Source organism: Daktulosphaira vitifoliae, unplaced genomic scaffold (genome assembly GCF_025091365.1).
Source record: "Daktulosphaira vitifoliae isolate Bord-2020 unplaced genomic scaffold, ASM2509136v1 Scaffold_3, whole genome shotgun sequence".
Classification (NCBI taxonomy): Eukaryota; Metazoa; Arthropoda; class Insecta; order Hemiptera; family Phylloxeridae; genus Daktulosphaira; species Daktulosphaira vitifoliae.
Genome location: NW_026099574.1, coordinates 6,892,177 through 6,919,719, shown reverse-complemented (window position 1 = coordinate 6,919,719; position 27,543 = coordinate 6,892,177). Strand labels below are relative to the sequence as shown.

The 27,543-nt window shown below is 25.5% G+C and overlaps 2 protein-coding genes across 4 annotated transcripts in view; one reads left to right on the top strand and one right to left on the bottom strand.

Annotated features, from left to right (window-relative positions):
* The window catches only part of LOC126903050 (monocarboxylate transporter 10-like), a 174,636-nt gene that overhangs the window by 108,081 nt on the left and 39,012 nt on the right, over positions 1-27,543 (bottom strand). Inside the window, exon 1 of one of the 3 annotated variants that reach the window (XM_050680978.1) lies at positions 21,278-21,795. The exons of the other annotated variants lie outside the window; for them this stretch is intronic. Within the exon in view, the coding sequence (XP_050536935.1) occupies positions 21,278-21,638 (361 nt within the window). The 5' untranslated portion in view covers positions 21,639-21,795. Of the gene's footprint in view, positions 1-21,277; positions 21,796-27,543 lie in introns of those variants that run through there. 3 annotated transcript variants of the gene reach the window in all.
* LOC126903073 (uncharacterized) lies at positions 204-5,694 on the top strand. The gene is made up of 3 exons (XM_050681042.1): positions 204-468; positions 3,980-4,195; positions 5,464-5,694. Exons 1-3 carry the CDS (start codon positions 318-320, stop codon positions 5,526-5,528), a joined length of 432 nt encoding a protein of 143 aa, XP_050536999.1. The 5' UTR covers positions 204-317; the 3' UTR covers positions 5,529-5,694.

Genomic DNA, 27,543 nt, shown 5'->3' with positions numbered 1-27,543 from the left:
ATTTATTTTTTATCAATATATCGGCTTATATCATTTATTAAAAAAAAATCTGTTATAATACGAGGTGATTTTATTAAAACATATGTGATCAAGTTGTACTCGCACGTCATAATATTTTAAAATATTTCTGTAATATGTTTTACAAATCTAAAAAAAGAAATGGTTCAATCTACGAATGGCTTATAAAGAAAGATAATTTTCTGAATGTATTCGATTATTGTACAAAGGTATAACCAATTTTTTTTTAATTAAACATATTAAAGTGATTTTAACTTTAAGAATAAAATAAGAACTTATTTTTATAACAAAAACTTAAAATGAACTTTTATGTAATTCTATTTAGTTTATTAGGCTGTTTTAGTTATGCATTCGGCAATGGAAGTAGAAAGGAGGTAAATTCGAGGCAAGTCTTGAGTTCATTTTGTAAAATATCTAAAACAGATCCAACTAAACTGGAAGATTACAATGGTAATTTACATAGTATATAACTTGATTTTTATCAATTTAAAAGTGCATGTCACATTACATGTATTAATTGTCCATCAAATTTTGGTCGACGTGCAGAAGCGGTATTATCGAAAAATAATATGTTTATAATGTTACAAATGTTTACATTTTATTTTATAATACGGGACAGTTAAATTAGTTTTTTGACATAAATATAAATACTACTTTATTGTATTCACTCGAATTATATTGATAACTTGGCGCACAGAAGAGTTAAGTACTTTTTTCATGAAATTGATTGAATTATGTAATTTAATTAATATTGAAGTAAAATTTATCCTAAACACTAAATTTAACTAAACAATTACCCGTAAAATAAATACAATGTTTAAAAAAAATGTTTTGGATTATTTCAGTTATATATACTTCTTAGCTCATTATTAATTTGTTATTTTTTGCATCACATCTTATAACATACAAGAGTATCAACTTTATTTTTTCAAATGACAATATACATATATTAGGACAATGACAATTTTTGGACCATTACTTCAAAAGTTGTAAAAATTTTTATACCCAGGCAGAAGAAGTATGGCCAAAAATTTCTAGTGACTACAACAAAAACATTCGTATCAACTCCAACCACTACTATAAATTGTTAATAATTCTTAAATAAAATTGTTAAAATACAAAATTAAAATAAAATATATAAAGGGAAATGGTGTTATTTAAAAAATAATTATGTCGAATGAAAGAGAGATATAAATATTATTTCTCATAAAAAATTATATTGATCCATACACTCATTAATAAGTTATAGCATTATAAAGTTAAATATGTCTTTTTATTCATCACTATTGTATTTAGCATTTTTTGATTCTCAATAAAAAAAGTCATTTACGTTCAACAATTAATTTAGAAAGTCTGTAACATAATAAACGAGTGTATACAATAAGTACATTTCTTTTCAAAATACACTTGTATAAATAAGCTATAGACGTAATTGATTTTAAACAAAATAAGTGAAGCTGTGTTTACAACATCAAAGTATCACATATTACTTACGATATTAATACGCAATACCTTTTTTTATCTATAGCTTTTTATAGAAAATTGAATACATTATTTAAATTGATTTATTGCTCTAATAAATATTTACTATTAAATACTCTCTAAATTGTTTTTAGCTTCGATGCAAAGTTGAAAAGGTATTAATTTTTGTATGATACGTTTTTTTGTGTCTGTAAGCTTATATTCTCAGCTTTCACTGGATCGATTTTAATGAACAATACGCTAAAATATCAAAAATCATATCTAGTCGAAGAAATTACACTCAAAAAATAAAAAATTTAAAAATCAATAATTTTCGTTAGTTTTTTTTCTTAAAACTGATATAAGTTTTTGAAAAAACGAATGTATCGAAACAAACATCTTTTATAAATACCTTAAATATTTACCTTTTTTTTTTTTGAAAATCTAACTACCTGCCCACAGGGGAATATTTAAAATGACAACTTTTGAACATTTTGTGGCAATACTGACACTTTTTTATATATTTTAAATTAAACCCTATGTAATACACTTTATTTTCAAAAAACATTGACCTCTGTACTTGTCTTTGTAGTAAAAATAGACTTCAAAGTTATAGAAAAAAAATACGTTTTATGTCTAAAATTAAAAAAAATGTAACAAGTTGTTACATATAAACTTAAGAAATTTAAGAAATTAGTGTTAACTGCTTTGGCATATCAAGAAAGAAAGGTTAGGAGGGAACCAATCTCCCTTAATTTTTATTCAAAAATATTTATTTTTACTTTAAATATACAGTAAATAGTGTACAGTTTTAAAAATTATTTAACAAACAATATATTTTTTTTTAATTTTAAACGTTTTCCAAATTTATGAAAAATAAATTGGGTCCACATCTCTACCCTTCCCAAAAAAGTTATTTTTATGCTAATTTTTTTGTGTCATTTTAACTTTACAACGTTCTTACTTTTTAAAAAATGTACATTTAGGCGATATTTTTATTTAAAATACCTTATAAAGTGTGGCCATAGTAATTAAGCCACCGAATTTCATAAAAATTGTATGAATCTAACTTTAATTGAAAATATAGTTAAATATATTTTAAATATTTTGCTTCTTTTAAATCGTAATAACGAATTTGAAATATTAAACGAACTTAAATTTTCCTTTTTATCCACCAAAAAAATACAATGTATGATCATCGCGTCGATTATACTTAAATCTTTCACACTTGCGGTACTAGATTTGTACTAGAACGACTGCGTTCTTCAAACTTTCATCAAATTAAAGCTTTATAAAGTAAATTCACAATAATTTTAATAAACATCCTTAATTTAAAATATGTATTTTTAAATTAAATATCTCCACAAATAATAGTTATATAGAATTCGTTTTTATACTAAAAATAGGTTCTTTACCCCTATCACTTGTGGTGAAATTTAATTTAAAAAAAACACTTTAGAATAAAATACTTTTATCAAACAAATTGTGAATACTTTGACGGCCAAATTCTTATAATAGAACAATCATCGAGACAACATTTTTTTGATTTCATATACTGTATTGAAATTTCGATGGGATCAGTGTTTTTAAAAAAATGTTACAGCAGTTTTAAAATGAAGAAAATTTTTTTTTTTTGTAAAATGTCGCTTTTTATGATAGCGTAATTTTAAAATATTCAACTAGAGGGAATTTTCTCCAATTTTTGGCGACTATTAGATCAACTAGATTTAAATCGGGTTCCTTTGACGTATTAGTCATTAAAATTGGTCCAGTGTGAGCTGAAAAAAATTATTGACAGTCATAAAAAAAAATAAGTACATCATAGAAAAATGTATACTTTCTCAGCTTCTCATAGAATTTAAAACGAAGTTGACGTCGTTATTATGTATAAAGGATAAATTAAGAAAGTAATTAATAATTAAGAAATTAAGAAATACATGGCATTATTAAATACCAAAAATAATTTTCTTAACATAATTATTGCAGCATCCCACTTCTGGTTTCACGGCTAGATGGCGATTGTGGCGCTTCCTCTTTATGACCGACTGGTCGATCATCCAATGCGAGGTGGTCGATTGGCAGAGTGAACCGGTCACGATGACTCGACTATCTTTTTTAACCTGTCACCATTGATCTTTTTCTCAGACAAATATCGAAATATAAATTTACTAAGATATTGTGATATTGATATAAATACTTTGTTATTATTATTGTTCAATGATATTATAGTATAATAAACACATCTCGTGATATTTATTTCACTTACAGTATTAAATACTTGTTAGTTAATTACCCTGAAAACAACAAGTGACACAGTCGGTAAGACACAACATAAAAATTATTTTAAGAAAAATTAAGTGGCTAGCATTAAAAGAATCGCTCTGTATAGTATGTATTATATTCGTGTTAGACAATAAGACTGAAAATTATGCTTTTATAAAAATACTAAATTAATCTCAATTATTTCGTCTACTTATTATATTTTCCTTTGTATTCTTAGATCCAACTTTGTATAATTTTGAAGAATTAAAAAAACAATTTGGAGAAATATTGGCCAATTTTTACACTAGTTCAAGAATTTGTTTTGAAAAGTTTAAAAATGAAGATGGTACAGTTAGTGTAGAAAACGTAAATCTATGCTTAGTAGCTGCTGGTATCCCAGAAAGTCATGTACATATTATAACAAAAGGTTTACAAGGAAACTTGATATACGAAAGTAATCTATTAAATTATTAATTAATATGAAAACTATTAAATTTTATAAACAGAAACTATCATATTTTTTTCAGAGTTATTATTTCATAGTAAAAAAATTTTCTTATCATATTAAACAAAATAATTGTATATTAGTATAAGGAGTATTTTACATCTACTGACATGGATTATAACTTTTTATTTATTTATCACTTTTTTTAATTCCTCGTGAAAATGATAAGGCATTAATTTTATCATTATGCATTTATTTATTTATTTTTTTGTTATATCTGTCACTACATTTTCTCAGATCTCACTGAGCCGATTTTTTTCAACAATACGTCAAAAAACCACAAATCGTATCTAGTTGAAGACATTACCTTCAAAATTTAACATAATTTCCTTTTCTTCGTAAATGGAGAAATTTCCAAAAAAATATACTATTTATAAAATTGTTTTAATTAAAATTGTCATAACTTTTTTTAATTAAATGAATCAAAACAAAAAAAAATTTATAAGCACTTAAAGTAATTCCTTTTATTTATAAATATATTTTAAAATCTGACCCTTATTCTGTCATTAAAAAGGCCATTTAAATCCATAAAAGGGATTCAAAATCGCTACTTTTACTTAAAAAATTAATCTCTTCAACTTAACTTTAGAAAATGTTCCGGAAATACTTCAAGCTTTAAATATATATTATATTAAAATGTATAAAATATACTTTTATAAAAAAAAAAACATTTGTCATAGTGAAAAAAACGGGCACAGTCATCAAAACATACTATTTTTGCATTAAAATATTTGATTTCATATTTTATATTTTCAACTTTATATTGCTATAATTTTCCGAAAATTGTATGGATTAATACAATTCTTTTTGGAAAGTATAAAGTAATTTATAAGTATGTCCCTTTATTTCGACATTTTAATACTACGACATTGTACGTTATTTTTAGGACTCAATTAAAATTTTTAGCTCTTATTGCACCAATTTTAATGATAAATACGTCAAACGAACTCGATTTAAATCAAATTGTACCATTAGATGCCAAAAATTAGAAAAAATCCCCACTAATTTAGATGACTACCTCAAAATTACGCTACCGAATAAAACGGCATTTTCAAAAAAAAATTTCTTTATTTTAAACTGTCATAACTTTTTTTTAAAACAATGAATTATATTAATGAATTTTTAAAAAAGTATATGAAATCAAAAAATAGTTGTTAGAAGTGTTATTCTCTTAAAAATATAAAATTTTTCATTTACATATGATATTTGTTTTTCAGACATATTATTGACAATCCTAAGTACAAATCTATTAAGAAAATTTGAGAATAATATAGAAGACTAAATTTTAGTTTACTTACACAAGAATTTTCAATAATATTCTATATTTTTTTATCAAATAAAATATTATTCTTGTTAAAAAATATTATTTGATTAAGAAGTTCTTTAAAAATAAATACTAGAAAAAAACTGTTAATATATAAATCCCTGAATTATTTTCAAAGCACAATGTCAATATATTTTAAATTGTGTACGTGTCTTTTTTTTACCTTACTACCCAAATAACATTTCTAAAATATTAATATTATCATAATATAAATATATAATTACATTGGAATATTATAAAACTAATATTACTATTATGTTTTTATAATGGTCGAATAATATTGAGATTATAGCAAGGTTTTAACAAGAGTAGGAGAATATAAAGTACAATATATTTTTAAATTAATGATAACAAAATATTTCTAGAAAATCGTATACAAAATGTTAGCAAAATATTGTGCATCTAACCTTTTAACATTGTTTAGCTTTTTAATTTTTTTATATCGATATTTTTAGGAATATTTTCTCAAGATAATTTTAGTACTTATTATCAAAAATTCATGTTAGACAAATATTGATAAGAATATATTTTTTTATTTAATTTTTATTTACTATAATATTGATAATATTAAGAGACGGTATATTGAGGGGTGGTGTGGCTGAGTAGGTAACTTGAAAGTGCTTGACGTGCACTGCCTCGGCTACGAAACTCGGTCATGGAACAAGAGAACAGTTCGGTAATTGGAGTCGCCATTCCCATCTCCAGTGAGGGACCAACCACCCGTCCCGGAGTATTAATGGTTTAAAACCCTCCTCAATTGGGGGAAACCGCTGCGGCCATTAAAAGGCTTATAAAGCGTTAAAAAAAATATATTGATAATTATAATCATTGATGCAAGATTAGTATATTACCTTACAGTGTCTTATATTGATAGCTATAAGCTCACAAATCAGTGTATATCCTAAAATAACAAAAAAAGGTTTTTTTTAATCCTACTGAATATTGTAAATTTTAAACTTCAGTAAAATGATAACAACTTATAGAAGGAACATTTTAGAAAATATACAAAATGTTAAAATGATAAGGTGAAACACTATCAAAAATCTTATTAGCAAAAAAGATAGTGCAAATATATAAGTGGTAGAACATTTGCGACTTTTCTCTACCTTTTCATATGATACTCTAAGGTTCCTTAAATACATTTATTTTTACTTAATACATGATCATTCTTTTTAAATTCAATCTGGGATTTCATATTCTTATTCATGCTTTAGATTACAACCTCTAATTTATAACAAAAAAAAAAATATATAAACCTGAAATTAACTTATTGTTTTAATTCAATTTTTTCTTAAATTATTCCTTATAAAATTTGTTTAAATATCAAAAAACTTAAAATTAATTTCATCAAAAATACACTTGTGTGTTTATTACTTAACTCCGGGAATCTATTTCACGAAAATAAACCAAAGTTTTAATACATAAAAACCTTTTTTGTAATAATATTAAAAGTGAGCTTAGAATTAAAAAATATTTTTCGATTTAAACTCCATAAACAATTAAACCCTTTGAAAGATATGAATATCCTTACTATGTTTTTTTGGAAAACTATTTTTTCAATAGTCCTTTTTAATTATTTGTAATTATTATCCGTTGTGTTTTAAATTGAAATTATTTCAACATTATATCACATACCGACGTATTATACTAAATTGATATGTTCAAGAGCCACGGGAGAATACGAATCGTTATATTGAAGTATTATTTTTACCGACAATTTGCTCGAAAAAAAAATGCACAAACCATTATCATAAACAGGTTATTATACTAACGCACGCTTGTTGACCGCTTAAAAACCCTAAGTATGGCAGTATTCCTAAGAACACCCGAAGATTGTTATCTGAAATCGGCACTATAGGCCGTCTAATGTTTTGCAAAGTTTATTTTATTATCAACCGTGACTAGGAGAAGAAGTAGAATTAAATAAAAAAAATAATAATATATACTCGTATAACCGTTATCATTGGCTATAAATCGGAACAGAGTGCCGCCAGAGAAGTCCATGTACGGCCAACAATGTGTTCTGTTAAACAATTTTAGATAAATAAATAATGGTCAATTTTTTTTTCTAGTCAAATTAAGAATTTATTATAAAAAAAAAATAACTAATTGAAGTTAATTCCAGTTCAGTATATTCTTCAATAATTACTTATGTAATAAATGCAAATCATAAGAGCGTTGCAGACAAAAAAAGTATAATAAACGTTTGTATTCTCAAACAAAGTATAAAAACAATGGGACAGGAGCCAATTTTTCGTCTTTAGTTTTAATGTAAAAATAAATACATAACAATCACCAACTAGTATTGAACTTTAATTTAAGTTCTATACAAAATGTTAAATGATTTATAAAAATCATTTTTATAATACAGCAAATTCAACTTTTTTTATATATTTTCTTGACCACATTGATTAACGATAAAAATTTATCAATGAAACTTAACATTTATCGTGGATGATTACGTATAATCAAAATAAGGGGTTGAAGTTATTTTCATAACGTTATAACCAACAATTGGAATTGTAAAACGTAAAAAAACGTATAACTATTCACGAAAAATGTATGATAACGACATACAACACATAACTACAAACAAAATAAAACAAGAACAAAACTAAACAGAAAATGAAAACATATTGATAATTAGTAAAAACTTATAAGGTACAATGGATTTGGAGAAAAAATAACTGCTACCCAGTGTATCTCAACATAAAATTACGATGGAAACAATGAGGTAAAAAAAAACGTTTAATTATCGAAAAACATAAAAATTGTTATTGTTTTAAATTAACATCATGGAAAACATAAATGCATAACGTTTCAATTATTTATAATTGATTATTATTAATTATTAATAACATTGTTAACATTAAATTTTTATAGCGTAAAAATAAAATAAATGATTTTTATTCAAACTCTGCTTAAGACTACTACTATATTTAAGTTATTATACAATATTTACTGTATTACAAATTTTAAGAAAAATATTTCAATTTAATGTCGGGAAATCAATGTTAAAATATCGATTTCAATTAAAATCGAAATTTCTTTAAAATTATTTTCAGCGTCTCACAACAGAGAATTGACATTAGAGTACTTGGATTATTTCATAAATGCATGACTGTAAAATGACACTTAAATAGTTAATTTTCATTCCCAGATTAACCTCATTTCACCTGATGTATCCTCCACCTAGTATTTGGTCGTAAGCTAAATGGATACATAATTTTTATTTCAATCTGGTAAGTGTATTATTGACCACCGAGGTGTAACCAAAATAGAAATTACTGCTGTAAGATGTGTCGTAAAAAAAACGGGTCAAAAGGGACAAAACAATACAGTATTCTCTGAACGTTAATACTGTTCAACTAGACTTGATTTTCTATTTCTTTCTTACTTTTATAGCTGTTCGTTTTTCATATTTGAGAATTATTATACGAAATTCTTAAGAAAAGAGGTTAAAAATTATACTTTTTTTATGCGTTTCATATTTTTATGCACTTATATAAATGAAACCACAAATATACACGTTCGATAGTTCATAAAACATCAAAATTAATGTTAATAGATTATTTCAGTACCTATTTTATAACAGTTTCCATTTGAATCGATCGAAAATAATTGATGAGTTGGTTAATGAATTTTAGTATAGTTTTTGTTACGATCAAATATTTTAGTGTTTTTATCAGACTTCGTAATAATATCGTAAAACAAAGAAAATTGTCTATAATTTCGTTCTTCCAATTTAAATAACAAACGGTTGTTTTCCTGATAAAAATATAAAAAACACATAAACATTAGGTCAATAAAAACTTTAAACCCGTAATCAATAACCAGTTTTTGCAATAAAATGCTATTAAAAAAAAAATATTAAGAACAAGTATTTATTCTGAAATGAAGAATGATATTTCTAGCATAGATATTAAAATTGATAGAAAAACTTATAAGGTAATCATTAAATTTAATGGCGTTCGAGCAGTCTTCTTCTTAAGAACATAACATTTTTAATAACAAACTTAGGACATGCTTAAAAAATGTTTCAATTTGTTTAAGCATATTCTTTAAAATTAGTTTTTCAAACAATATATGAGTTGATGTAAATAATTTTATTTTAATTAATGTTATATTTAAAGAACATAAAAGCAAACTTTCTATATTAATATTACACTAATTATATGATAGTTGGTAATTTATGAATACATCAAATGATTGATGTGTTTTAAACTTTCATTCGTCTCAATAATTTTTTTCCACCAATATAATGATTCATCATCAAGTTCTTCAAATTTTGCATCGCGTACGTGATACACTTTCAAGCAGATGTTGATGTCTGGTCTCTTTAGGGTTTCCGCTTTATTTTGTCATGCATACAAAGCAAACGTCAAAATATAATATTGTGTTCAGTTGATTTTCATTGTACACACACTCCATTTAGTATGTGTACACTTTTTGTTATTGTTAAAACGCTGTTTGCAAAATAAACGCCGCACTAAATATCTAGTAGCACGTCCAAGCGTTTCCAGATAAAAAGCCGGATTTTCTATCAACAAACCAACAACCCTTTTTGAGGTCGATTCCAAGTATAGAGATATCAAATGAAGTGAAAAATAACGGCTCGTATAATAACCAAAAAGTTTTTTTTTTTTTATATATTTTTACTCGCTTCTCGGAAAATCAGCCCATGTAATTCCCTTTCATATTTGACTCTTCTTTAAAGTTTTTTATTATTTCGCCGTATTGGCTGTATAGTTTTAAAACGGCGAGAAACTTTTTGTTTAAGAATGTTAATTTTTTTTGTTCAGTAAATATAAAACTTATAGCTATCAATTTAAATGAAAAATGAGTGAACGCAATCTGAACTTCATAGTGTGCATAGAACAAGTATGTTTGTTTATCTTTCTTGTTGAAAACTATATAGTTCTTACATGAACATAAAATAATATCTTTAAAAAGTCCACTTTATACTGCAGTTTAATGTAATCATATTTCAACATGAAGCAAATTTGCTTCAATTGTACACATTATATTTCCTTTTAAGGTCTATCAAAATATTATAAAGCATAAGATCAGAATAGCAATTTACAGTTATATTATATCATTTTTATTTCACTTATTTTACATCTTATTAAAAACAATTAAGAATATTTTATTTATAACTTATTTCTCCATTTAGATAATAAATACAAACGTCATCATAGGTAATCAGACTACAATTTTTTTTAGCTCCCTAAAAATGAATCATTAATCCAAATGTCATATTAACCGTCATTTATTTTAATATTGTTTACTTAAGTAAACAATACCGATTAAATATATCGATTGATTTTTGTTATTCGTTTAAAACATTCAGTTCAAGTGTACTACAGTTGGCATACTTCGTCTATGATTTATTATTTTTATTTTTGAAGTTTTTAAGTATTTTTAATAAATACTATAAAAAATAAAATAGACATGGATATAAAAATTATTATTAAAAGTATTTTACACAATAATATTGATTTATATTATAAGTAAAATATTGATGTATGATTAATAAATGGTACAAGGACGAAGCCCCTGCGGGTCACTTTGTTAGGAATTAATCTAGCTCCCCAAAAAAAACTCAACCAAATGTCTGTCTAGTCTTTACACTCGTTCATTATAAGAGAGTAGGAGAAAGCTGGTCATAATTGGACACAGACCACAATAAGACCAATAAAATTTAAAACCTTCATCTAAATTAAAGCGGTTTTTAACGATTCTGTCTAATGAAAGTTGAGTCTCAACTAATTTTAAGGAGTATTAAAATATTTAACCAATGAAAATTTAATAACGCTAGCAGTTTCTAACAATATTAACAGTTTTATTGTTTAAATAAATAGAAACTAGACAAAAGATTAATTATTTTGTTTTCAACAATTCAAATGTTAGTCATGTATTAGAATAGATTATTTTATTTTATTATTAAATCAATTTTTTATACTTTTTTTAATTCTCAAACTTAATAACACCATAAGGTACATTAAGACACAAATTACTCATGATAAGTTAAAAAATGAAACACCTTTACGACATCTTTTACAAAAAATATTAACTAATTTTTTATTAAAAGTTTATCTAAATTAAAAATATCTAACAATTTATAATAAAATATCGGTTTATTTTAAATTGGCGGACAACCTTTTTTTTTTATTATTAAAAACGATTACATTTTTTTATTTATTTTTAAAAGATTAATTTTTTTTTAATTGAAACAAAAATTGAAAAAATTAATTTGAACTAAACTTTTTTTTTTAGAAAAATAATGAATAGTATAAGTTTCTTATTTCAATCAAAATTAATCAAGTTGTTGCAAACAACTAGTATTATTTGGATAATTAATCGACTACAATGAAAAATTTTCTTTTTTTAATATTAACCTAATGAAAATTTTAAATAAGAAATTAGGAACAATTTTGCTGTAATTTTAATATAATTTTTAGTCAGTTACAAAAAATAACTTGGATATCTTGAAAAATGTTTGAAATAGAGAACTTTGAAAATTAAATGTTTCTTGTGCCTCCTCTCCTACAGGAAAATTTTCCACTATATTTAAAAATTCAAAGTTCACAAAAATGTTATTCTATAAACTGAAACAGTGTTGTTACAGATTATACCACACGTAAAAAAATTCCTATACATTTTAAATTAAAAAATGTATTATTACCCGTTTTTCCGTAACTTATTTTTCTTGATAGTTAAAATAAAGTTATGTTACAATTGATTTTACAAGTTTTCTTTAAATTGTTGTAAATGTAGTCTTCTAAAAATGTGTTTTTTCATTCATTCATAAATGTAATTCCTTTTAAACTTTTGCAGCTGTTACGTGATTGTCAATGTTAAAATAACTTACTAGGCGTAATACAACGAGTATTTTAACTAAAACTTTTTGCTAAAAAGGCACTTTGACCAAGCACACACAGATTTCATATATTATTATTATGTTATTTAACAACATTGTGCTAATCGAATTTTGATTACCGCATATTAACAACATTAACTTGAGTTTTGGAAATTCAAAAGTTTAAATTTTAAGTAATGCTCCTAATCCTTTTCTTAAATGAGTAAAGCTAAACATGATTTAATATGCTGTTTTGCAACTAGCGGACAAGTGCCGATACTCTCAGACGTTTATTGTTCCATTTTCTTTATTTTCAAAACAATGTCCAAATTGTCAATTTCTTTTTCCATCTATACAGGGTGTTCAGTAAGTCAGGAAACGGGTTTCTATTGTTCTCATTGTTTGTAACAATGAGAACAATAGAAACCTGTTTCCTGACTTACTGAACACCCTGTATATTCTTTATATGGTCTAAAGATCTCGTTTAACGTTCTACCGGTAAGCAATATATTATCAACTCAACGGTAACAACAATACACGAAGAATCCGCGCCGACCTCTTTTGTTGATTTATTAGTTGCGTTTCCTCATTCTCACGGCGGCAACAGTTAACTGATGCATCTTCCCTTTTACATGTTACTTCTAAGGCTTGCCAAAAATAAAAAGACAAGTTACATTGTAAAAGTATATAGATTATACAGTGTAGGTAATGGCCAACAGTAATCGATGGTATTACGCATCATGGAGCTCTTTGACCTGAAAACTTGTTTAATTATCCAGACGTCAATCATAATACATCAGAGGTGATCAAGCGATCAGGTTAATGTCATAGTACTATTTATCGTCTACAATCAAATACTGTCAAAGTATTGACTCCTACTCAAGAATTTCTATTATATCGCAGCAGTATTTACCTGGTTACATTTACTCTTATTTCAACCAATAAGTTATTGTTCAAAAAAAATACACTAGAAAATAATTTTTGTAAAAATATAAGCATTGGTTTTAAGAACTACATAAAAATACTTTTGTGTAATACAAGGAAAATATCCCGGTTTTGATTTTTGTGGCATGGTTTATTTTGTTGAAAATAATAATTTTTCTATTAATAATAATTTTTTTTTTATTAATTGAATAGAATTATTTATGAAGTTTATTCATGGGTCACAAGTAATAAAATTGATTAAAATATTTGATCAATTAACAAAATTGTTATTATATCTTATATAATAGAACATCTCTTATATTTTAACTAGCGTTGTAAATTTAAAACTTATAATAATAAACAAATAGCTTAAATTACTTTTGCCTAAACTATGAAATATACTACACATACATTTTAACACACGCACACTAACTCTCTCGATACTATAAGTGAGAAAATGTTTTCAATGTTTTTAAAAAAACTCAACGAAGATGCCAAAGGGTATTTAACACATGTGTTATTATGCTTAATTTTTTTATTATATTATATATTACATATTTTAATTAAAAAATACATACTTAATGCAATATGTAGCTTTTACGTTATTATTTAGACAAGAGACAATTTGTTTCAAAATTTAGAACTCGTTCAAAACTACATAGTAAAAAGTGTTTGATTTTGCAGTTCAATATTTATTATCTAAGATAATTTACTAAGACTAGTAACTTTAATGCACTAAAAAATAATAAAATCTCAACTATTGGCTTACATAAAATCTTATTAAAAAAACATGTATGAATAATATTCGTTAAAAAAATTTATTTGTGCTAAGTGCTTATTCATTTACATTAGTAGAACATAAGAAAATAAGTTCATAATGAGGTTAATTATGTCATTGTAAGAACGATAATGATATAAATAATAATATTAATTATAGTAATGATATTAGTAAAAACTTTTAGCTGTAGGACACGTTGTAAAATATTAAAATAATGACCGATATACGCGTGACATTAACGGCAGCAGTCGAAGTCGACTACAAGCGTTTTGGATGATGACACTTGTCGTACAGCAACACTTACGACTTAAGTAAATGAAGAAGGACATTAATTAGTACAAATTCCGGGGACTCGTCCAGAAATAGGATTATGTACAGAAATATATGAGTCGTGCAAAAGTTACAGTTGCTGGTGGATTTGCAATGATGTCACTATGTGCTATCCAAATGTTGAAGAGATAATGGCTAAGCCCACGGAATGAAACAAAAAGCGCAGTAACTGCTATACTTGAACTCACTTGATCAGTAGGCTAATACCAATTAAATTTCAAAAAAGTTTTTTTTTTAATGCTACATCTAAGTTATAGAAGGTTTTATATGTACAAACGGTAAGGTAAAAGAGAAAAGTGCTCACCTGACGCTTAGCAACGTACATGTAAAAAACTACACGATCCGTAGGGAACGACAACAATAATGTATACAACGAGATATAGAGACATACATTCTATAAATGGTATGGGTAACGTTTTTATTGACATCAGCTGACCATTTGTACAACGTTTCCGCTTCATCCTCGCGCCCAATACATATGCATCGTAACCCCATCGGGTTCTACTAGTTAATAGGACTATGGTTTGCCAAAGGTTAACAATATGAAAATTCCCGTTGGAATACGAAGAGATAGTAATTGGAAACAATGCAGAATAATCTTCGTCAGCTTAACATCATGATGATAATAATTCTCAGGAAATCCAACAACAGTCCTGAAACGGTTTGTTTGAAAGATATTGTTTCCAATGGTAATATTTTATAAAATTCATTGAATTATATCGTTGTAGTAACACCTCGTGGAAATAATTTACTATACATAAAGTAATATATGTTTATTTAGTAAAGATATACTACGTATACGATTTCTGAGAAACGCCATATGATAATTTAAAGTACAACTATTATGAAACATTTTGGAGCTCAATAGCAAATTAATAAATTTACTTTTCTTCTAATGTCAAAATCACCAGCCAAAAGTAGAAAGAAAATAAATATGTTAAAATAACACAGGGGTGCTGAAATATATTTTGAAGTATCACTTCAGGAATAATCAAAAATAATAACTCATACATGCTATAACATATTCGTCGAAATGTAAAAAAATATTTCATTATGTAGACTTTTAACAAATAAAACATATCAATAGTTATACATAATCACGAAATAATAATCATCATTTTCATAATCAAGAAAATATCAAAAAAAATCTCATCATACTAATCTTTGTATAGAATATAAAAGAAAAATTGTTAAAAATAACTTCATATCTATTTACAAACATTTTCCAGTCAAGTTAAAATAATATTTTCGAATTAATAAACCAGATTGCGTGAACGTGACATCTCGACAATATTATCATCTCCGACAATTATTTAGTCATTATTATTCTGTAATATTACGTGAAACTTAAAAATAGATTAAAAACACCTATTGTAATGCTTTCAAAAATAAAATTATAAACCTAATATATATATAACTTTCATATATTTTACTATGACACTGATTTTCTTTTGAAATAAACGCTTCTATTTATACGTGTGCATTGGCGCGGTTAAAATAACAACGTATATTATTTTTGTATTATTAATAAATAATTTATGCGTTTTTTTACTATTTAAATTTGTGTACCGTGTTCATAGTGTATGTTGCGTGAAACGAGTTATGGTCATGCAACATCAGTTATAGTCCAGAGATCTTCGGTATGTTGATAAATGCAATGACATTGTTACAATCTGGTGTTAAATATTGAATCTATTTTATTTTATCGTTTTAATAAGTCCGTACTTAACAAAAAACAATCAAACATAACTGTTTCATTATAGTACTTTTATGCAATTATTACCAAACACGATTTATGATTATTTGTATACATCCAACATTTCATAATAAATAGTATTTTTATCAATTAAATAAACAATTTAAAATTTTTATAAAGAAAATAATGAATAAAAATCATTATCGGAAATAACGTAATTTTTGTCCATATTGAAATATGATATTTTGCCGTATTATTGTGTCCTCTATATATATATATAACATTAAACGAAACTCTACTTTATCTGACAGTGATATATATACTTTACATTGCAAATAGTTGTTGAGTTTTCGAGCAAATCGATTGGTAATGTTAAAATAAAAAAACTTTGTAATATTTGGTGTCATCCCCAAAATAATAAAAAAAAAAAATTTACCCTTGATGACAACATCCGATTTATAGCCGTTCCTGACTTAACTTATGTTACTTGAAAAAAAGTTGACGGGTGTAACTTCTTTTCAACTGTATTTACATCTCCTCTATATAATTTTTCTTTTAAAAAGGATGTATGTTTTATACAACAATAATTAATTATCAATGCAGTAATTACACAATTAACCATATTTTAAATTTGGATTTTATAAAACATGCTACTAATATCTAAAAATACCTTTTAGTCTTAATGTTGCCTACTTTAAAGAAAATTATTTAACACTAAATGTTCACACAAGAAATCAAACACGACGAAGTGTACTCCATAAGCATTTATATAAACTGATTTTTTTAAACGCTAACCACTCAAATTCTTTGAAAATAATAATAATGTTAAGAAAATTATATTTGGTATTTAAATAGAAAACAATCTAATTAAGAAAATGACGGATCGATAATAATTTTTGACCCATCACTTCGGAAGTTATTATCATTTTTAATATACAATTGTAAACGCATTTCTCAGATAAATGGATAAGTTTTATTTTACATATATATATATATATTAAAAGCAACACAAAAAGGCTCAGAACTTTTCAATAATTTACATTTTAATCACTTTACTCTATTGGTTTAGTTAGATTACTTCCTATTTTACAAGCTAGTGAAATAAATATGTTGCTATTAAAAAAAAAAAGTTAACACTTTTATAAGATGTAAGGGATAAATTAATAAACTAATTAATAATTAATAAATCAAGTAACGATAAAATACCATTAACTAAAAAATACCAAAAATAATTTTCTTTATACAATTATTCTTTTAAGAAAAATTTAATGACTAGCTTTAACAGAATCACCTTGTATAAAAAAAAATGGTCCCAAAATTAATATAATACAAATTAGTATTTCAAAGCATGTAATAGAATCACATAACAGTGAAAGCTATTTGATGAATTGGTTTGAAAAAGTATATTTCTCATGAAAAATATAGTTTAAATTAAATTCGAAAAATTATGAATCGAAAAATGTCTGAATTTTTATATTACTACTAATAAATACTTGGGAAAACAGAAAATCCACCTAAATGTAAATAAAGCGATACTTAAACTAACAGGCGGATCGAACACGTGAATCTATTAGTACTACTGCTTTCGGTTAATTTACCGTCTCTGATAGATTTTGCAGTTTATTATTGTACAAGTATAACCACTTATCCTCATACAAACATTAAATTTGTTATTACATAAAAATTGAATTATTCAAAATTACTAATCCAATCTAAACAAATGTGTACTCAGTGGAGTATATTGGAAATTGAGAAAACTAAGTTAATGCAAAAGACACATAGTTTTTTATATTAAATGTGAAAATAAGATTTTATTTACTCTGGAAAGTGTTCATATTATTTACGATGAAATTATTGGAAGATAATTGCATAATTGAATTACATTTTTGGAATATATAAAAGTTGGCATAGTAAGCTATGGTAATTACTGTAAGGAAATAAAGAGAAGTATGCACAATAAGTTTAATTGTTTAACGTTACAAGAAACATATCTCCATATGTTGTGGCAAATGCTATGTGATTAGTAATAAACATAAATGTGATCAATTAAATTACAACTAATAAATAAACTACTATTATAGCATTTACTTAGCGAACTCGTTACAATCAAAAAATGAACTTTTTAAGAAACTTACATCGAAAATTTTACGTCTTTCAACAATTTAACTAATTCGTTAGTTTTTTATTTATATACAATATTGGTAAAAGTATATTTCCCAGAAACTTCTCAAACACTTCCTATGCATATTCCCTAACGTCGACAATGTACGTGGAGTTTCAACAATTACAACCCATCTTTTCTATAACAACACGTCTTGTCCTTAAAATTTGAAATTATTTATAGTTTCTTTTTAGAGTCACAACTCTGTTTCGTCGGTTGTAATGTAATAAATGATGGGGTTTAGTCAGCCGGAACGGTAGATGTGTGCACAACTTTACTGATTCTGTAAAACTATTCATAGAAGATGTATTAAAGATAGCAAATATTAAATCACGATATCATTGAAAGACTGCATGTATAACTTTTGTTATCAATTTCAAAAACCCTTAGCATATTCTATTATTTTGTAAAAGTAAAACAGTTTCACAAATTTAAGATAAAATAAAAAAAAAAAAATCTTTAAAATATTGACGATTTCTCAACAAAATATGTTTGTCACAGTTGGTCAAGACCAAGAACGTCAAAAAAGGTATCTTTAGTTTTAAATCAAATTCAACACACAAAAAACTCACACTCGATAGTAATGCGTTTCACAAAATCTTTTAACGCAATAAAAAACATAAAAAAACGTTTTATCAATAAAAATAAAAGTAAAACAGAGCATTACATTATATATAAAATAAATAAACTTGATTTATTTGAAATTTACACAATAAATCGCCAGAAATTGTTTATTTAGCATTTAAAATAGAAGTTTTGAACCATTATCTAAAATTTACTTATAAATATTTGATTATTTATATATATACTAATGTATGTATTATTTTTTTTTTTGATCTGATTACACGTAAAATAATTTCGTAATTGAGGAGAATATGATTTGACCCCCTCTCATAACTCTTCGAATCTACCTAACCACAATATTCCACTAGTTATTTAAAATTTTAAATATAAAAGTCGGTTAAGTCAACTTTATTGGCGAGAAAAGAAAAAGATAAATGAGAAATTTTATGAAATCTCATTACATTTTTCTTTGTGTTACCATTTTTATAAAACGTTTACTTGAACGACTTTTAAGTTGTTTTCGACTGGACCGGATATTACGGTTAGTATTAATACTATAGCAGTTATACTTTAACTCACATCAACGGACTCATATAATATTTGTGTGAAACTTTTTGTAACGCTAACACTCGAGTAACTGAAACTTTAACCAAAATAATGTTTAAGAAGAATTTCTAAGCGCGCTTACATTCCGGTTGTACCATACATAAATAATAATTGGAAACTTTAGCATAAAATCTACACTATACAGAAAAATGCGTAAAATTGTGTTTGCCGAGTGCTTAAACAGCATGTAGTCGAAGTAACTCATACCGGCAAAACTGACAGGGTGTAAGACACGATTTTTATTCACCAAAATAATTATAGCAATCTGTACCTACAAAGTAAAATAACAATAAACATTTTTTTTAAGCCACTTGAATCAACAAATTGAAGTATGCTACAAAATAAATTGTAGTTTAATTATTATCAAGTTAATATAAGCAAACATTTAATAAAATATTTGTATCCTATAGAGCTATCAGACGTACTCGCAGTTGAATACGTTCATAATTACCCAGATGAGGATCGTGTATGTTGACACTATTAGGCAAACCTATTGTGTTCGATCGCACATAAACGTGTACATCAGGTTCTCCAATCAAGACAAACATTCAAAATTGATAATTTAAAACAAACTTTAAATGTATTTCATGTTCTAGTTTTACACATATAAACTTCAAATTTGACTTCATCGCGTAATAAACCCATAATTCGCATGTAGCACATTGCTTAATATTCTGTACAAACACATATTTCGAAAAGTTTGGCGACTTTCTGCTATAGTAAACACAACATTTTTTTAAAATAAAATTGAAGAAAATTTATAAAAATAAAACTGTGCTGTACTATAAGGTTTTCAGTCATAGGAAATTATATGAATAATGTTTCAGTAGTAAAAATGTGTGTACTCTTTAATGGTTTACACTATCAAGTTACTAATATAATTAAAAGCCAGACATGATATACTGCTGTTACTTTAATAAATACAAACGCCGAGAAAAATTATTTGATTTAAACCGCGTATGTAATATTTTAACATTAAGATTGTGCAGCTAAATATACAAGATATACAAAATATACGAGAAAATCCGACCGGAGGTAACAAAAATGTAATGTGATTTGTGTTTTTGGCATAAGAAAACAACGTCTTAAGTATATAAGTAGTATAACTTAGAAACTTTAATGATTTTTTAAATTATTACTTCAAAAGTTTTGTGATATTAGCCGTTTGTAATTGAAGAAATCCATGTGTTACTTCTGGCATTTGTCGTACATTTGTATGCAGTATTTATTCGTTCATAATTAGTCATAATATCAATTACTATTTTGTATATTTTTACAAAAATGTTTATGCTATTTTATTATTAATATTTTTAACCATATTGAAATTACAAGACATTGACATTTCCAAAGTAAACACTATCGTATTTTTGTTCTTTGATTAAAAAGACTAGACGAAAACATATATTTTAGGAGCAAATATTATTACATAATAGTATTTTGAGTAAATGCTCAATTACAAATATTTGCTAATATCAAGAGTAAGTTTTGTTTTAAAATTTATATATTAACCACAAAAAGTACCACAATATTAAATGATTAGTAATTTTTTTAGCTCTGCTTGATAATGCATATTTTTATTCGTCAGTTAACAAATCATGCAATATTTTCTTTTCTCTTGAATTATACTCAATCGATGATAAGTTATTTTTGTTATGTACACATTTGACAAGGTTTTTAGATCTGATTTAAAATTTAATCTTAGGAATTTGTACCTTTTCAAATATTTTTACTCAATTTAAGTGTATTAATAATTAAAAGTTTAAACATTTATTTTGTTAAAAATACCAACCTGTTCCGTGATAAGATGAATCCCGAAACTCTCGACCAATATGGACCTGAAGCATACCATAAGACAATTGGATACCGTGGTTGAGTAAGTGAACCATACACGCACACGTCACAACTACCCATCCCCAGCCAGCTTCGGGGTAATAATGTCGTCGGAGCAGCCTGCCCACGTTGTTGGCAAGCATCACATTTTGTTGCTGTTTTTTGGTGACGACGGGCTGTTCTGGTCCTGATCCAACAACGGGTTCTTCTTCCGGCACCGTGAAAAGCATTGGCCACGATCTGGACCTTAGCAAACCCCCCGGAGTCTTTTCGCAAGGACACACCATCATTGTTTGCCCGGCGGTATTTTTCATTAGCATTTACCGTGTTTTAAGATTTTTTTTATACTAAAATTTCAGTCAACCCATTGGTAAATCATCAAACTGATATCGAGTCGATTCACGTCGATTGTGTTTATATGATAATGAGACTGGATAACGCGAGTGCCAGTGGAAGTCGCGGCGCGTACAACACGTGGACGACTGACGGCCGCTGTGCGGGCCGCTGAACAGTACCAACACACCGATACGTGACGTCCGCTGTGGCGGAGGCGGCGGCGGCAACACGACCTACCGCAATGTTTGTTTCGTTGAGCGCACGTGTATTTAGGGTAAACAGAGTCAGTCGCCGCCGCCACCGCCACTACCGCTGTAAGTTGAGCAAACGTACACAAGTACTTACTGAGAAAATTTTAGTTAACCTATAGCTCCGAATAATCACTGAGAATACTATACTCGATGGTATAATCAATAAACAATTAAAGTTTTTTAATCAACATAATAAAACGACAAATTTTTCAGCGACATTAAAATAATTATTCTAAAAAAACGATAACACTAAAAATAAACGGCCTAACTAAATTTAAATACGTATCTAATTTATTAGTTGATTGCATTGTTTAAATAGTTATATTAATATAATCACAAATCCCTATTTTTAGAACAACGTAACTTTAATTAAAATAACGTAGTTGATTTCAACCGAAATCGATTGAATTGCAAACAGAGTACAATTAAATGCAAATTCTGCATATCTAGATATATACTTAATGAGTATCTGGGCTATCATTTAAAGAAACCCTTATCGTGATTTACATTAGGCAATTTTTCATGATTGTTTTTATTAATTTACTGTAATTTTTATCCCCTAAAATTCGACAACCGTGGATCATGGCTAGTCAAACCACTTTCACTTAATCCGAGTCTAAAATTGGGAGCATCGCATTGTTTTAATAGCAACCCGTTTAACATTAAAAAATGTGCCACTAATATGCTTAGGTACCTTTTCTAAGGACACTCCGTTGCTGTAGATATATACGTATAAATTGTAAAACAGTATAATGTTTTAAGAGAATAAAACAATCTAAAAAAACTCTCAAGAAAAACATTCTTTAGAAAATATTGAAATTTAAAACATTACAATTATTTTTACGAGTAATAAATTTCTAGTAACGAATTGTTGTTCATGTGCATAACAAACGTCTAAACCATTTACATACATTTAATAATTATGACGTTGTGCATGAGGTTAGATACTTACTAAATATATTGCAGCATTGAACAAACTGCAAAATTATACATAAAGATAAACATGATATGACATAGTATTTCTCGTAAAATATGGATCCAATTATTCATATAGTAGATTATTAAAATAAGAGCTTAAGTATCATATTTTTTATATATCTCTTTTAATGAAATTATGAATAGCATCGACATAATGAGTAAGTTTTTGAATGGAATAATATTTTAGTATATACGTAGAAAAAGCATCGATTTCATAGATACCGATGCTTAAGCATTATATACTCTTTTGTAACACTTTGTGGAGGTGAAATCAAACACTTAATACTTAGTACAGTAAATCATATTTTAATAACACAATGAATGGCACACTTTCCTTTACAAATTTTATACCCTGTAATTTAATATTATAAAGTTACAGAGTAAGTGATATGATCACACACCATTTTTATGTGTTTCTTTTATTTATACATTTAATTTCAATATTAGATAACTAAGACACTATCTCTGTATTAACATAATTAAATTATCACACATTATTTTCAAAAACAATATATCATGATAGCTGAATAAAAGCTATAACTTAAAAAATATAATTGTCGAACAGCGACTAAATTTAATAAACTATAATTCTTTTATTATTTTATTTTATATGACTATAATAACAAATTTATTTCGTATTTAATTTGTACTAAATTAATTAATAATGTAATTCATTTTTAATTTATTATAAATATTTTTGTTATATAAAGAAGTAGTCTCCGAAGGAAAAATATATTACTAGTTATAAAAATCCACTTATTATAATCCATATAATCGACTTTCCGTGTATTGCTGTACAAAAATCTGTAGCAACGTCTACATAATAGTATAACGTTTTCATATTTCATATAAATCATTTGTCGACTATAAAACTATTTTATTAATTATATTTTTACGACACTTAAATGAATCATATCTTGAAAAATCAGTTACATTTCCAGTTAATTAACGATGATAAATGTCAAGTTATGAACTAATGCTCATAGTTAATTAAACGTGTTTTGTTATTTTATTTAAAGGATATTGAGCACAGTATTATTAAAAAGTATAACAAACATGATTTTTCAATAGTTAATGTGATTTCAATAAAAACAGTTTATAGGGGTAAATTTGTACAAAACGTGAAAGTATATTTTAATAATCTCACAAAATTAATCTAGAACTATAATAAGTGTAATAATTATATTTATCTGATACACAAAAACTTAAAATAATTTATAAGTCAATGCAATTCTAAGATAATTTCGACCAAATCTGATTGAAACGGTTGGTGGTTCAGAAAAGTTTTATGATGTGGAAATAGTAAAACAATTCCACGTTAAACTTTAAGAATGTAGATAGTTTTTTTCTTAATAGAATGTGTGTAATTTTGTATTTGTGCATTGAATTTATATTGATATATTGTTCAACAGTAATCTAATTTTTTCCGACTCTAAAAGTTCTTACCGAAAAGATAAAGTATGATTTCAATTTACACAATACTTTTAATAGAAATTATTATAGTTCTTTAAATTAATTTTTGTTCAAATTAAATTTGACAATTGTTTTAATTGTTATTTGTTTTTGTATTATTACTATATTTAAACGTGATTTTTTAACAATATTAGTTACATCGATATATTGCTTAATTGAATTGGTCATAACAGAAACGACGCATGTCATAAAGTTCTAAATTTACAAAATAGCTTATGTATACTTTGAGTTTATTTTAATTTATTAATATTTTTATTAGAGTCAGCCAAATTAAATTTTATATTGTCAAAGTCGTAATTACTCACATTTTTATCAAATTTAAAAAATATAATAATATTATAATATTATTGGTGAGTAGTATATTTATACTACTTGCCTACATAAAATTATATTACCATCTCTAATATAACAATATCTATTTATTGTAAAAAAAATTAGTTAAAATATTAAATAATGTAATACATAAAATAAAACTCAATAGAAGAAGTAATAAATGTTAATTCATATTTTACAATTCAATAATTTTTTATATTATTTTTTTTTCAAGATTAACTATAAAACTCAGTTATTATAAATAAAATGTACACTGTAAATTTTACAAATTCCTAGAATTTTGTAAAATTGTAAATGGTAATTACTAGGTTTGGTATTATCTATCATGAAGCTACATTTTAAAATCACTAAAAATTAAGTAAATAAAATAAAATAGAAAATGAATAGATAAAAACACCCACAAAATTTTACGTTAACAAAATTATAAAATAATATAAAATTCAAAGTATAAAAATGTATACAAATTTAAGATGATTAATAAGGTATGGTAAAACTGTGTTGATGTGATTTGATAATAATATAATTTATTCGGTGTATTTTACAATATACAATTTATTTATTTAAAATTAAATAGTGCACTATTTGACTATTTTTTTTTTTGTAATTTTAAGCTTTTTATTTTATAAATGACATAAAAAAAAAATTAATTTTTAGTAAAATTGTTAAAGAAATATTTTTTTTTATTTACTCATAATTTTACTAACAGTCCTATATTTTAACATAGTGTTAAAAACAATAATGATAAATAAATAAAACGGCACTCTATGCCCATGTTTGAACAAGCGGGTAGATATCAAAGACATAGCTATTGAAGAGGAACGTGACTTTTAACAGGCCAAAGACTTAGTGAGTATAAATGGTAGACGGGCTCAATAAAATTATAAATTCAAATTATTTCAAAATGGCGACAGCAATCGTATTTATTCCATGACAGTAGCAGTACCTTTACGTTCTGCAAAATTATTGTGCCATTAAAAACATGATCACAAAAACAGTTACCAGATTATGGTAAAGCGTATCTTCTGTTTTAAAATAATAACAATAATAAATAATAATGGAGTGTGAAATGATTGTCAAGAAAGACATATAAGACTTTTACCGTACGCTTGTAGTATTTACGTTACTTCCGGCATTTCTAAACAGTCTGTGACAAGAAATTGCCATTTAAGTGATGCTATTTAATCCTATACGATGAATAGGTTTATATATCACATTTACTTGATTTATATTAAATTTTTTGCTACCATTTGTGACGTTTTTAGATACGGCATGTCTGACATAAGGTTAAATTTAAATAGCAAAATAAATATTCTGTTAAACATTTGTGTTTTTCATTATTACAATAATCTACAATTCAAAATAAAAAGAGAACAAGTAAATTTTATAAATAAGTGATATTAAGTTATCATTGGTGATTTATTGTATTAAAAATATTCGGTTGTCAAATAAAATAAACAAACATGATTTTAAAAACTTAATATGCAAATAATATCAAGTTTTAATTAGTAATCTGAAAGTAACACACTTATAACTATCATTGACTTCAATGTAATGTTAGAAAAATACATTTTTATTTTATTTTATCAACGCTTTTATCCGAATATTAAATTAATAAATGTTCCATTCTGAATATTGTAATGACGTTTAGACCCACAAATAGCAATAAATATATGAAATTCTGTTAATATTAACTAAGACTTAAAATAATTTTATTTATCTTAAATGGTATACAATAATATTGAATATGTTTGAATTAAAAAAAGAAATAAATCCTGTTTATATATAAATATAAAACTAAATATAATGTATGGAAAAAAATAGAGTAGCATTACATGTCATAGAATTTAAAACTACCAAACGTTTTCGTTACGCATTGCTGCGTACATATTACACCCTAAACAAAAGTATTAGTTAAACAAAGACTTAATACAAAGAGACGAACGGCAACAAGATCATTTTGGCTAGAATCAGTAAATATTTTCATTTTAGCGCAATGAACTAAAATCGCAGAATAACATTTGTAGCGCTTCACAAAAGAAATAGAACAAAATATTATCATTATATGATGTGTCAGAAGAAATGCGCTATGACACAAAAAAACATTAATCATAAAAGTTCGAACCTTGAAATTACTGACAGTTTTTTTTTTTTTAAATCTTCAAAATACATTGAGAATACTCAAAATTAACGGTATAAGATGAAAAATTCGGCCCGTAAGAAATTTAAATAATAGAATAATCATCGAAAGCTTTAGAACATTCACATGAAATGATATTTAAAAAAACCCAGCACAGTGGGGTCGCGGCATAGTGGGGATGTTGCATAGTTGGGTCCAGTATAGATTTAATCTGACAGTGATTAAAATCACTATCATAAGAAACGCTTCGATGCAAATCAGTAGATAGTGTTTAATTCTAAGAAATTGGTGGATAATTACAAAAGCTACATTATCTGCTAGTTTCTTATTAATACCCTGATTAAGATAAAGTATGTCGAATGAAAAAGGGATTATTAAAAAATATTATTTCTCATAAAAAAATTGTGTTGATTCGTACACTTTTCAATGAGTTATAGCATTATAAAGTTAAAAATGTAACCAACCCAACCCAACATCAACTCCTATTTCCTTAATTATATCCAGATTAGTAATTATTTTAATTATATATTATATAATTTTTATAATTAATTATTTTCAAATTATTATTGATTTTTAATATGTTAAAAGTAATCATTTTGAACCTACTTCTTTTTGTTCTTTAAAGTGAAAGTTTTAATAAAAAAAAAATGAATTTATTACCATAACTTTTAACTCAACTTGCAAGTTTGAAATAAATATTATTAAATAGAAAAAAAT